The sequence below is a fragment of the Mytilus californianus genome, unplaced genomic scaffold (genome assembly GCF_021869535.1).
Source record: "Mytilus californianus isolate M0D057914Y unplaced genomic scaffold, xbMytCali1.0.p SCAF_1, whole genome shotgun sequence".
In the NCBI taxonomy this organism is placed as follows: domain Eukaryota; kingdom Metazoa; phylum Mollusca; class Bivalvia; order Mytilida; family Mytilidae; genus Mytilus; species Mytilus californianus.
The window spans coordinates 17496995-17511447 of NW_026262581.1; the positions used below are offsets into that span (position 1 = coordinate 17496995).

The 14453-nt window shown below is 31.5% G+C and overlaps 1 protein-coding gene across 1 annotated transcript; it reads right to left on the minus strand.

Annotated features, from left to right (window-relative positions):
* Positions 1–1501: 1501 nt before the first annotated feature.
* Positions 1502–14096, minus strand: LOC127700339 (COP9 signalosome complex subunit 5). The gene is made up of 8 exons (XM_052203762.1): positions 13891–14096; positions 7228–7462; positions 6196–6324; positions 5691–5756; positions 4898–4983; positions 3133–3244; positions 2500–2648; positions 1502–1840 (listed from the first exon to the last, which is right to left on the minus strand). The coding sequence occupies exons 1-8, from the start codon at positions 14022–14024 to the stop codon at positions 1753–1755; spliced, it is 999 nt and encodes a 332-aa protein (XP_052059722.1). The 5' UTR covers positions 14025–14096; the 3' UTR covers positions 1502–1752.
* Positions 14097–14453: the final 357 nt, after the last annotated feature.

The following is a 14453-nucleotide window of genomic DNA, read 5'->3' on the forward strand; positions in this document are numbered from 1 at the left end:
GAAAAACAGCATACCTATGTCTCGCTTTTTGACTCTGTCAAGGCGAGACAAAAACATAGCAATACCGATATCAGACTATATCATGCAAGCAACAAGGCACAAAAAAAAATCTCCCCTGGAACATTTCATCAGACTTGGTTACACAGGAGAACAATACATACACAACTTTTTTTGCCAGAATAATCAAGATATGGAAAACATTACCACATTGATGACAAGATGCCTTCAAGACCAGGCTTGTATAGCACCTTTCACATCTACCATATAAATAAAAAGCCTGTTTTTTTTAACCTTTACCTGTAAACATTCTTTTAATTCACTTGATATAGCTTATCAACATATTTTATAAGAGTAACACGAGGGCCGTGACATGTGGAGCAGGATCTGCTAACCCTTCCAGAGCACCAGAGATCACCCCAGGTTTTTGATGGGGTTCATGTTGCTCAGTCTTTAGTTTTCTATGTTGTGTTTTGCATACTGTTATTTGTCTTTTGGTAGTTTTTCGTTTTTTGCCCTGCCATTGTCAGTTTATTTTCTACTTTTGGTATCTTTCACCTCTCTTTTAAAGTGCAACACTTAAATGAGGTCACAACAAATGTACTGCATATACTTGTGCGATGGGTCAACGCCCTTATACAAGTTAACGACGTACATGTTTGACTTATATGAACCATGGGGCAAAGTGAAATAAGAAAAACAATTGGTAAATTTTAACTCAATCACTTTCAGGGAACTGCCATAGTGAACATATTTCTTTTAAATAAAAAGGCTTGTTACCTTTACTCAGTAATTATTATATTTTGCATATGCAATAAGAAGATGGACCTTGCAACATCCAAAAGACCTATAATCAAAATCTAGTTTTCTTTCATAGGGTTACTATCTTCCTAGGTATGATTCTGTATACCTGCCTTTACCTGCTCAACCGTTATATGTCGCTATGTGATCAGAAATGTTGCTATGTGATCAAAAACTTTGGTTTAGATATTATAGTCATCAATACATATAGTGAGAGTCTTGTCTTTTAAATATTGGTCCAAAATGGTAACTGTAACCATTTGTTTATATGTGATGCTACTTTTAATCTTAAACAGAGCAGCTTTATTGTTTGTTCATTTTGTGAAACAATTCTACAATGAGAAGATATTTGTATATCCTCCAAACATAAAACTTAACATCTCTTATCTCCTTAACTATTTAGCTATCCTGATCATCACATGTAGTTGGATTCAGAATATTTTTTTTTGTCATCTGCTTAGCCACAATATTTTTTTCATCAAATTGGGGATCAGAATATTTTTTTAGGAAAAAACCATAACCTCCCCTTTGAAGTTAAAAGGTCGTTCCCTTAGAGAATAAATAGGCTACTATTTGAATTTGTAGTAATTGAGAGACTATATAAGTGAAAGCAGTCACTCAAATCAATTGGTCAGTTGGGCTTAAAATAAACAACCAATTTTGAATTTCTCCTTTGTCAATTATAAAGCAGAAAAACAAATGATTCACATTTCTATCATTTATGTATATATTCATGATAACAAATAAAAAGATATAATCAGAATCACATGACATACCTACAGTATTTTGATGATATATGTCAATTAGACACTTATTTTTGACATTGTTTTTGAAAGAGAAATGATAACCAGTGTCTTTTCCTACCGTACAAATATATTCTTACAATTCTGGCCTGTTGGAACATTTCTTTTTACACATGAACAAATTTGAATGTTTATTATAAAAACTATGGCATTATTTGACTAAATGAACTTGGTTAAATAGTCTGTCTTTGATCACTTGAGACATAAGTCCATGAAGAGATTCCATAGTTGTTTTGCATCTAAAAAATAATAAACAAATAATAAAGTATGTATAAACATTCCCACAGATTTTTAAATGATCTGCTTTATTATCGTTCTGGTTATTCCTTTTATGCCATGACAAAATATAAAATCCTTTTCTTATTTGTCAAATTGACATTTATTTTTAAGTTGCAGTATAACACAATTTATTCATTTTATATCATTTAAAAACTTTAAAAACTTCTCAACCATTCAAGCATAGGATTGAATATCCCAATTGTTAAAAGGGGCATATTGTTAGGACTACATACAAAATTGTCAAATATGACATTTTTTATCATTTGTCATTTAATAACAACTTATTCTAAATGCTTTAATCTCTCTCTGCCAATTTGACTTTAAAAACAAAAGTTGGCAAAATAATATTTTGTATAAAGACACTTAAACAGAATAAATTATTCATATTCCTGCAAAACAAATATGGCACTTCAATTGGTAACTTTCCTCAAGTCCCCTAGTTTTTTTTTATAGGATGGTGAATGCACAAACATAAATAGAAGTCAACATAAAAGTAATGCTTTATATTACCCATCCTTTGTAGCCTTTGCCAGTTTATCTTCAGATTTCCTTTCATGGTTCTCCATCCCCAACATGAACCCTCCTCTCCCTAACTTGCCTGCCTTATAATATTACTTACCCATCCTTTGTAGCCTTTGCCAGTTTATCTTCAGATTTCCTTTCATGATTCTCCATCCCTAACATGAACCCTCCTCTCCCTAACTGTGCCTCTGACTGCTCTAATTTATCTGCCAAGTCAAACACCTGTCCTGTGGTATAGTCACTATTCTATTCAAAATAGATTAAAACATATACTGTAGTTTAATGCACATTTGTTACATAAAGCAGGAGTTTTTTTAAAGTGTAAATCCTCATTATTAGACAGATAAAAATTTGAAAAGTCTGACATATGTTGCTACCATGTTAGTCCAAATGTCAGACACAAGTGAGAATTAGACTGATGATAATGTATTTTTGACTGACAAATTATCAAACTGAAACTGTATTACAGGGTATAGTTTGTTCACATGAAGACTGATAGCAAATTTCAGGAAGTTCTGATTTGTAATTCCTGAAAAAAAAAATGCAACAGAATTTTATGGGATGGATGGACACATGGAAAGATGGTTGGAAATGGACAGACAGACGTACTAAAGAAGTTTATCCCTCCTTTCGAGCAGGAATATAACAACAGGCTTGAAAAATAAAATCAGCCTGATTTCTTTACAATAAAGACACACTTTATATACCATAAAATTTCAATCCTACTTACTGTGAGAAGACTTGAAGAACTGAGGGTATTAACCCAGTATTTGTTCCACAGTGATTCTAATAACTTTCTATCTAATGATGATTTGAAGTAAGAAATATCTAATGAAAAATACCTGAAATTAAAAATAAACTACTTATCAAGATAATTTAAACATATTGTGACAAAGGTTGCTCTTTACTACATTATTAAATTCCTTTTCTTATATAATTGTGACACACACAGTACATTGTACTTCTGCCAGAATAAGATAAATTTTTGCTGGAATTTGAACATTAATGAGTTTTAGATAATAACCTTTTAGGATTTTACAACAAATTTTCATATAATCATATATTTTAACTGTTATTCAGCTCTAAACATTGCTGTTGAAGACCGTTTGATACTGGAATACTGTAAATTGGGAAATTTTGGCGTCGGGATATTTTGGCCCTTTTCTCTCAAAAGGCATGTGTTTTATTTTGGTGTGTGTAATTTTGGTGCTTTGTCCAACTGATATGTTTAATTTTAGAACAACGGTTGTGAGCAAGCTCATTCATATTTGCCTTTATTTACCCGTTTATTGACAAAATATCATTGAATTTCTCACACTAGAAACACGACAAAGTGAATTTAAGGAAGGAATCGGATACGGATGCAATTGCAAATAATTCCTTATATCGAGTTTCAAAGCTGAAAGAAAATACGAAATAAAATCTTAAACATTAAAATCACTTTCTAAATAGATTATTTATTTTTTACAAATATCATATGAAATAAATTTTAATCATCTCTATTGCAGTACAATATGTTAATCGGTTGCCAATCAAGGATTAAAATTTTAATCCTTATGCCTCTGGCAGTACATGTTAATTAATTGAAGATAAAGGATTACAAGGAGTTTTGATATTCTAATTACCAATAACGGCGTCTAATCAGCAATAGCTTGGCATATTTATGACATGTGTGAATGCAAATTCATATTGTGTTTTCTTAACAATTTCAGAAAATTGACAATTAAGTAAAAATTGTATAGTGTTGTTGTCAAAGTATACCAGGTATTTATTTGCAGATTTGGCTATGTTTAGAATTGTAGGAAATATACGGAAGATATAATAACATAAAATATTTTCCCCAACAATTAGCATTACACATTGTCGTACCGGTATGCGATTTTGACATTTCAATTTTTAGTGTTTGCTTTATTTTCGTGTGTTTAATTTTGGCACTTTCATTGGAGGAACCAAATAAACCAAAATAAAACTACAACCAAAATAACCCAATTTACAGTAATAAGTTTGACACTTTTTTTGTAAAGTTTCATTAGAGAAAACTTTTCATAAGAAATACAAAACATAGCTTTAATTTCATTTTTTCTTCTATTTTTTGTTACTACAGATTTTTTTTTTAATGAAAAAAAATATTTACTATGAGATAATGCTAACTAATTATACCCCTACATACATCAAGATGGTATAACATGTAGTTGTTGAGGAAAATGTGAAATAAACTTCATATACACTGATATATGTGCATGACATTTTAAAGATATAAGTTTCAAGCACAGAGGAAGTGGTACATTGAAGTAACTGAAAACGTGTCACATGACATGGCATAACCAGATTGACCTTGGTGTCATATATCAAGAACCTATGGCATATGTTTGCTGAGAAAAATGTGACAGAAATGTATTACAAACAGAAGGATAAACAGAGGTAAACCAATATACCCCTTCTTTTGAGCGGATACAAAAAAACTTTTCAAGGATCTATACATAGTAATGACTTACTGTTTACAGTGTACACCAAAATCTTCTATTTTACTGAGAGGTATAGACTGGTATTCAGATGGACCTTCATCTGGTGGCTTATAACCCTGAGAAAAGACAAATCAATAGATAACAGAAAACTTTGTTGAAGCGGCTCAAATAAAAAAGTTTAAAACATTTTGGTTTGTTAAATATAGACAATATAAAATTCACAAACAACCACCTTGCCTCTTCAGGCATACAAAAAAACAAAAGTTAATTTAAAATCTTTTATATCTGTTTAAATTTTCTTTTCATTAATCCTTGATACAAAAGAGCTTTGCATTTTTGTAAAAACTTTTTTTCAATAACTTTGCATTAATGTTACTGACCTTTGATCCTAGGTTGCACATGTCACTTAAACATCATCAAGCATAGTAAGATGAACAATTGTGCAGTATGTTCAATTACTGTGAAGCAAGAAGTTAAACCTTTGTAAAAATTCAGTGGGATACCTGTGTCAGACACAACACTGAGGATCTTAAGAGTAACCTCTAGCCAAGGTCAAACAGGCATTTTCGCAAAAAAATCATTCTACCAAAAACCACTCAAAGTAAAAAATTCATTTTAAGTTTTAAAGTATTTCTTTTTGTTTTAGTACATTTGCATGTTAAATGAAAATCTTCTCTGTGATTTTCCTTACATATCATTTGATATTGTCTAAAGTATATTTAACACATTCATGGTCTTTTAAAGAATGTGATTATTATACTGAATATGTATTTATTCTTTATAATGGTAAAAGCATATTTTTTACAAAAGAACTAAGTATTACCTTTGGGTATGTCCTGAATGCACCAATGTTGACTTTTCCTGCTGAAATAGTTCTAACTGGATCTATCTGTTTAAATAAATAAAGAGGTGTACGAGAATCACATTTGTTATCTTGAATGAATTTGATCTCCTTGTAATTATAATAGGTTGTCTTTCCCACAAAACCATAAAGTGGTTAGATAGTTTGAAATTTGGAGTGTGTGTATTAGTGTCTGTTTGTGTGTAATATACCGTATATCCTTTCTTTTATGTGTTTAAATCTTCAAAAGACCAAAATCCCTATTAATCTAGCTATGTGTTAATATTTTTTCATGCTGGTAAGATGAAAATCTGATTTTTGGAAATAACAACCAAAACATTAGGAAAACTATATGTTTTATATGATATAACTTATACTAACAAATATAAATCATTAATACTGACAATATATGGTAATATCCAGTTTGCACACAAACAATATGTCTATCTTTCACTCAAATTAAGGTAATGTATAATAATAATGTTACCACAATAGCAACAAATGGTTCCTGGAACTGCTGGTTCAACATCTGTGTACTGACGTCTATACCAGACAACCAACAACCGTATCCTGGATGGCTATGGTACCAACCTATAGCATTCTCTAATCTCCCAACCTGTTATGTATACAATCAAATATATATATATGTAAGGATATTATAAAATATTTTGACGAACACCATTTATAGAATTGAAAATTCACACATTGAAATATTAAAAAATGATGTCTGGGAGTAAAAACATCTGCATATCTCTTCTTCTTTTTTTTTAAATAGATACTTGTTTATTAAAAAAAAATTCCTGTTTACAATTTCCTCAGTTGCCCAGGATGAAGACTTAGGATTCTTGTTTACAATTAAACCAACTGCCCGGGAAGCAGGAGTCCACTTTGTTCTTTTTAAAGATACAACAATTTCAGTATTTCCCAGAAAAAATAGTATAATAATAATAATAATAATAATAATGAATATTCTTTTATATGACAATAAATTAGAAAGAACATCTTTCTAGAATGTAATACTAAATAATATAACATTATCATGATTATAGCATAATCGAGTGCACCTCTGAACAATGGATTACCTAATACAAATTAAAGAGACATAAAAGGCAGACCACATAACATTGTGACATCGTGACATCTCTTAAGTATCAATAAATGACTATGGTTTTTACCTGCAAAACTGAAAAGAGAAACAAGGTCAAAAATGTTAATTTTACATTTTCTTATTTTAATTGGACCCATTAATTAAAAGTTAAAAAATCTGAAAACCTTATCACAAGATAAACAATAACACTATAGAGCAACATGAAATGGAAGTGGATATCAATGTAAAAGATATATATATATATATATCAATATCAGGAACATCTAATAACTCATTCATCAGATTGAATTTCTGTAGCTGAAATTCCTAAAACAATACGGTTTAATTTGGGTTTATTTTTATAATCTAATGATCTTATGAATAGCTGAGGCTGGTGATACAGATATAGAGAAGATCCTTAATAAGTGTTACCTGTTTAGCAGATTCTGTATAAGCAGCCATATATTCATAGGCTTGTGACTGGGCATTCACCCTGGTTTCTGTCCCTTCTACAGGCAGTGCAAAACTGTCCATTACAATCATTGTGCTGCCATCTACTTTCCCCAGAAGGAGGCCCATGATTTCAAGATTACCGCCTGACCTGGCATGCATCACCATTTTAAGTAAAGCTAAAGCTGAAACTTTGATGTGTTTGAAGTAGTGTGGACTAAAAATAAAACAGATAGGTAGACAATTATAACATGTATATAGGTAGACAATTATAAGGTTATTTCATGTTTCTAAATAAACATTAAACATGTTAAGGACTGGTGTAGAACCATCTAAATATGTACATTCTAAAAATGAGATGCAGTATTATTGCCAATGAGACAACTATATTTAGCTTTCAGTCCAAATGATTTAAGCACGAGAAGTTGTTTTAAATGAGCATGATAAGCTAAACAGTATTTTGCTAGACTTTTTTTTAATGTAGACTTTATGTTTGCAAACTGGAGGATTAACCTGGTAACTTTTTATCTGTTGGATTAATCTTATATAAACTGCAGGATTCTCACTCTCTCACAAAAACAATGAGTCCAGGGACTCCTATCTAAAACAATTATGAGTCTTTTCCTGAATTTGGGGGTCAATAAAAGTGTTTTTTTCTGTATGTTGTTTGTTGTACTGTTTTGTATTTTACCTTAGTTGAAGACTGTAAGGTGACTCAATCACTGCCTTGTTCTTTTTTTTTTAGAGAATAGTATTCATAAACAATCATGGTGATTGATTTTAGATAACTGAGATATGTACCAAGGCACCACATCAGACTGATAACAATAATATATAAACTGTTGACACAGAGATATGTCTCACCTTTTTGTAATTTTAATAGTATAATGCAAATATAGAATTCAAATGTCAGTATTTAAACATGTAAACTATGTATAACATTCAAAGTCAATGAACCATGATTTTTGGTGCAGGACCAAATAACCCAATGGAAATGAGAAATGCCCATGCTTATAAAACTGTATATCAAATACCACTCACTGATAATAACTGGTTCCTTTTAAAATAACCTACACACAAATTTAATTTGTAAACCATGTAAAATTTTCAAAGTCATTGTACCATGCTGAGGGGATGGGGCCATATAATCACCATGGAAAAGAGACTTGTAAATGCTAATACAACTACATACCAAATATCATTGACTTAACATTAGCAGTTCCTCATAACTGATCTAATCACAAACTTAACTTGTAAACTATGAAAACATTCAAAGTCAACAAACCATGACTGAGGGGGTGGAGCCAAGAATTTTTTAGGGAAATCAGATGTGCCAATGCTAATACATACCAAATATCATTGACCTACCACTAGTGCTTCTTCTTAAACTGACCTTATCGCAAACTAATAGATGTAAAGCAAGCAAAAGTTTCAAGTTCAATAGACCATGACTGAGGGGGCATGGCCAAATAATCTCTATGGAAATGAGATGTGACAGTCGGCAGTCTTCGGAGGTCATCTAGATGGTTAGTTAGAGGGCATCTAGACTAAAATACACATGAAATGCTGATATATATTATCAAGTCTATGCATTGTTAATTGTTTATCTCAGACTTATCGTAATTTGGATATATAGTATAAATCAAATATGAGAATTTGAGACAAATCTGTGAACATGAATTTGACAACTTATGCCCCATTAAATAATGTTAACGTCACCAGTTACCTCTGTTGCATGTGAAAAGGTGATTTTCTTAACTAAACAGACTGAAGCACAAGAACAGTTGCAACTTAAAGCATGAAACTGTTTACATGCTGATTGGTATCATGGAAGAGGGTTCTGACTGAATAGACTCTAACCCTGTGCCTCCTGTGGTCGCTATCTATTTACATTTATGTTTAAATTTAAATATAAATATAAATAGATAGCGACCACGTGCAATGGGACTTTTCTAGGTCTGATTGATTTCATGTTATAGATTAAAAAAAACAAGTTAATCATAATTTTTACCTTATAAGAATGATTTTTGTGGATCGAATCAGTTAACGAAATGGTTCACCTTTGATTCATTTTCAATGTTGACATTCTTTTCCTTTTTTAAAATGGCTGAACACGCCTAATACATGCATAACCAATCTCTAGGTAAGGGGTTAAATTGAAAGTCACATGAATATGGATTCAATGAGGTCGAATTATTCACTATTTCACTTTCATTAATTCTTGAACCAAAAAAAAGTCATATTTCAATTTTTTTATATCTTGTAGCTAATGCCCATTCAAGCCAGTGTTACAAATCTGGAAATAAATCAGAATAGTCTTTTACAAATTAACTTCAGACATATTCAAGAGTTAACAACAGATTGATTTTAGTATGATCTTAAATTGGTCATAATCATATTTTATTCTTGCCTTATCAATTAATGGTGCAAGCACAGAAACATGATCAATGTTTATGGCCTCCCCATTAATGTTTCCTATTTCCTAAGGCTTTACTACTCCAAAGGTAAGTAAAGAAGACATATCTTCATCTATGTAGTTTGGGTTCAAAACAGTAGATTAGCTGCAAAACATGCATGGATTTCTCCTCAAAACAATCTATAAAGTTCTCTTGTCATTTCACTGTCAGAAAACAAAATAATTTTCAGTCGACCTTCTTTGAAGGCCTTCTAGGAATAAACCTCACAGCAGAAATAGGTGTGTCATACATCCTTTTGTAGACAATTTAAGGTACATGTAGATGTACAACATAACAAGTTTCAGTGGGATATATAACGAAAGTTTGCAACCAATTTTCAGTGGGATATACATGTATAGCTGCGGAACCTTAATTAGCTTTTAGGTCAGCAAATTGTCAAAAAATATCATGTGGACCTAATAGCTACATGTACGTACAGTTCTGCAGCTATGGAATATGAATTCTTGTCACTTCAGCACCTGGTCAAATCGGCACCCGGTATAGTCAATTCGGCACCTAGTCAAATCGGGACCTGGTTAATTTGGCACCCAAAGTAGTAATTTTGGCAACGGAATGGCTTTTACTAAAATCACCTTCATCAGGTAGGCTCTTTCTAGAAAACCATCAACGGATAGACTCTTACTAAAATCACCTTCATCTGGTAGGCTCTTTCTAGAAAACCTTCATCGGATAGGCTTTTACTAAAATCACCTTCATCAGGTAGGCTCTTTCTAGAAAACCTTCATCGGATAGGCTCTTACTAAAATCACCTTCATCAGGTAGGCTCTTTCTAGAAAACCTTCATCGGATAGGCTTTTACTAAAATCACCTTCATCAGGTAGGCTCTTTCTAGAAAACCTTCATCGGATAGGCTCTTACTAAAATCACCTTCATCTGGTAGGCTCTTTCTAGAAAACCTTCATCGGATAGGCTCTTACTAAAATCACCTTCATCAGGTAGGCTCTTTCTAGAAAACCTTCATCTTCACATTATGTTTTGAAAGTAAACTCTGTTTTTTCACATATTTTTTTTAATATTTTCACTCGAGGTGGCAACATATTATTAGTCATGCATAACAGAAGTTCCAATGGAAACTCTGTAATAAAAATGCCATGATATCTGTTCTATTGGAACTTATATTACAAAGGAACTTCTATTTCATGACAACTGCACATTGCTAGTAAACTCACAAAAATGGTGCCAGCATTATTCAATTCATACAAGTAGACAGGAAATGCAGAAAAATCATTGATTAAATTTGTGTTTTATTTTTTGATTTATACTCATCTGTGGATTAAACAACAGATTGGATAATGGCTTCTTTGCTTAATTTAAGTTTTTTTAATTATAAAACCAAAAAAACTACGTGAAAATGGTTAAAACAACAAATTGGTTAATGTTTTAACTAATATAAGTTCATAAGTTTTTCAAAAGGATAACCAATCAAAACATTAATTTATAAAATATTGAGAAAACTTCAAACAGCAAACCAACTGATAAATTTTTATTGTGTATGCTGTCTGCTTAATTGCATGTGCTGATTTTTTAACGATGTACGAAATGTATCTTTTTAATTTTCTTTTAAATTGTTTGTTTTGCAAACATCTATATGTAGATATAGATATAGATTTTTTTATCTAAAAAATAAAGAAATACTTTTGTCCCCATACCTCAAATAAAAAGGAATGAAAAAGGGAGAAATAATATTTGGTGCTGAAATGACTTTAATTAGGAGCTGATTTGACTAGATGCGCGGATTCAACTTTCGCTATAGGTACTGATATATGACTTATTGAAGTTATTCCCAGCGATAGATATATTTCATATATGTTCAGATCATATGTTTTCGTAGGTCATATGAATTCGTACTACAAATGTATGCATGCTTTTTCAATGGAAATTGTGAGGTCACAATGCATTCTTACAATATAACAAAAGTTCGATACAGAGTTTCATCTTAGGGAACAGTCATTATTTATCAGCTGAGGGGGTCGGTTCATTTTAGGGGGGGTCACTACCAAAAATATCATACAGCTGGGGGGGTTGCCATCAAAAATTTTATTTGACTGGGGGGGTCACACAATGAAAGTTTTTATGTCTGACAAGCATATAAATTGTTGACGATATTGAAGTGAGTGTGCAATCTTTTAAATAATTTCTGTCATTATTAAATCTTTGGTCATGTACAGTGAGCACTTGAAGGATGCCTAATTTCTCAAGGGTAGTGAATCTGATCACTCCTTATCACAGTCATCTGTTATGGTTCATTGTCCCATGGAACTATTATATTCAATATAATAGTTCCATGATTATCCATAGGACAAGTAGGATGTGAAAGTTTACAATCCGACTTATCTCAAGATTAACAACTGTATAAAACATTTGTCTCTAGTTATGACCACAGGAAACAATGAGTTTTAAAAGTTTCTGAACATGTGTATTTCAACTTTCTGAAGTGTTCAAATCATTTTGATGCGATTTCTTATGATAGATATAGGACTGTAAAAGGTGTGTACGTTCTAAAATCATTTGTAAATATGTATAATTATTTTATGAAATTATTTCAAAGATATCGAATAATAAAAAGAATTTTTAATGTTCAAATCGAGGGCCCTTGTTGGGCAGCATGGCATTCACACACACAAAACAAGACACTGGGGTTTCGTAAAACATTTTTCACATTGAAATAGAATATTGAATGTTCATATGATTATTAACCTACATATATATTTCTTTATCTCAAATAAATCATGTACATTTTTGTACATATTTGATCCAGGAAGGACTAGAACCATAAAATCAGTTATATTTGTCATGTGTTATTTTCAGTTGCACTTCCAAGAGTGGGATTGAAATAAAAAAATAACTATATGATGAGAAAATTAAAATCCAAAAAACATTTACAAAACTTCAAAATTTTAATAAAGACATTAAAAGAATTGAGCCATGTTTTCTCTTTTTTTTTTAATGTTTTTTCATTCACAAATAATTCTGTGTCAGACAGTAAATTTACATTTATTCATAACAGAGGGAAATTCATTATTGAAAGGTTATATATAATATTGAAAAATTATAGGTTGCATTCAAATAAATTGGAACAAAGAATTTTCTGGGTTTTTTTTTTTTACGTCATTCCATTCATTTATAATAGCACATGCTCATGTATATAAACAAATTTGGCTAATTGTGCCTTTAAAAGCTTAACTTTTTAAGAATTAGCAGTTTCAAAATCAGGGACAATCTGTATTAAGGTATGACTTCATTCTGTTCATAAAGGTTCAAGTAAAAAAGCAATATATATTTGTTTTCATTTAAATGCTTATTTTGTCCATTTTTTTTTCTGGCATGTGTCAGCTATTCATATTCGAAAGAAAGAAAAAACAAGAAGAAAAACTCTATTGTATACTCAGGGTTTTCTTACAGAAGAATATTAATACAACTGAAAAATGTTTTCTAAAATCAGTTGCATCAGCTTCAAAATAAAGAATATGGAAGGTCATGATGAAACATCAAGGCAATATAATATTTACAGAATGTCACTTACTAATGACTGCTAACCAGACAAAGTAAATTATCTTTATCAAATTAATTAGTTCAAGCTACTTATACATGTTATATAGAATAACAGAACTATAGTGTAGAATGTATTATGAAATATCAGTTCAAAATCAAAGAAAATGAGTATTGCAATCAAGGAAAACCCCTTTATGGCGTATTCTGTTACGGATAGTGTCAATGTCCACATACTTCTCATAGCTATTTTTCAAGTCAATGCGTGCAACTTCTTACATTGTAGCTTGCAGTCATCATCTTCTCTCAACTGTTAATCGATATAAATTTTTTGTTTGGTGGTGGTGGTGGTGGTGGTGGTGGTGGTGGTGGGGGGGGGGGGGGGGGGGGGGGGGCTGGTCAAAATTTTGAAACTATGTTCTCAGGGGGGGTCATTATGTGGTTCATAAGAATCGTGGGGGGGTTGCCAACAAAACCTTTTAATGTGAAAAATTTGAACCGACCCCCTCAGCTGATAAATAATGACCATTCCCTTACAAATATGCGAGTTGGGTACCTTGTGTTATATATTCAGGTATAGAAAAAAAAATTTTCAGAGACAAGTGTCTGTGTATTTACATTATATTACAAACACATTATATGTATAGTGGACGCATTATATTGTCCTTTTTGAAATTACTCTTTATCCCATGGCTTTGCTGTAAGGATATCTTGTTGTTGTCTCTTGTCGTATCTGTATATTTCGTCCATACTATTAACGTTTTCAACGCTGTTTGACATTTCCCAAGTCTTCAATGCATTTTTCGCATCCATGATTAATTTTCTGTGATTCTTGATTCTCAAAATGTCAATTCAGAAACAAGGAACCATACAAAAGTCATAACATACTGGTTCAAAAAAATATTTCTGATTTCCGTAGGTTATACGGTATTTTAATTTTAATATCTAATGAGATTGTTCTCTGATGGTATCATTTTAGAGATAGTTAAATACTGCACGTTATTATAAACAACAGCTCACCACAACGAAAATTAACGAAATTACGTGTCACGCTGGACAAAGTTGCCAGTTCATTTATTGATACCTACGTGAGGTTCAGCCAAACACATCATATTAGATGTACTAGTCGAGAACTAGTTACCGTCCGAATTTCGCAGTTTTTTTCTCAAAAGTTATTTTTATATAAGCTCTCTGGAGAAATATTCTTTTAACATGCAAACGGTAGCCAAAGTTAGGTTAAAC

Bases quoted from the DNA above. Each gene is read 5' to 3' on its own strand.
- LOC127700339 (XM_052203762.1), bottom strand. From the start codon at position 14,024: ATGGATGCGAAAAATGCATTGAAGACTTGGGAAATGTCAAACAGCGTT. The intron at 7,463-13,890 runs GTAATTTCAAAA...TTTTATTTTTAG, and splicing joins GCAAAGCCATGGGATAAAGA to TCCACACTACTTCAAACACA. The intron at 6,325-7,227 runs GTAACACTTATT...TATACATAACAG, and splicing joins ATACAGAATCTGCTAAACAG to GTTGGGAGATTAGAGAATGC.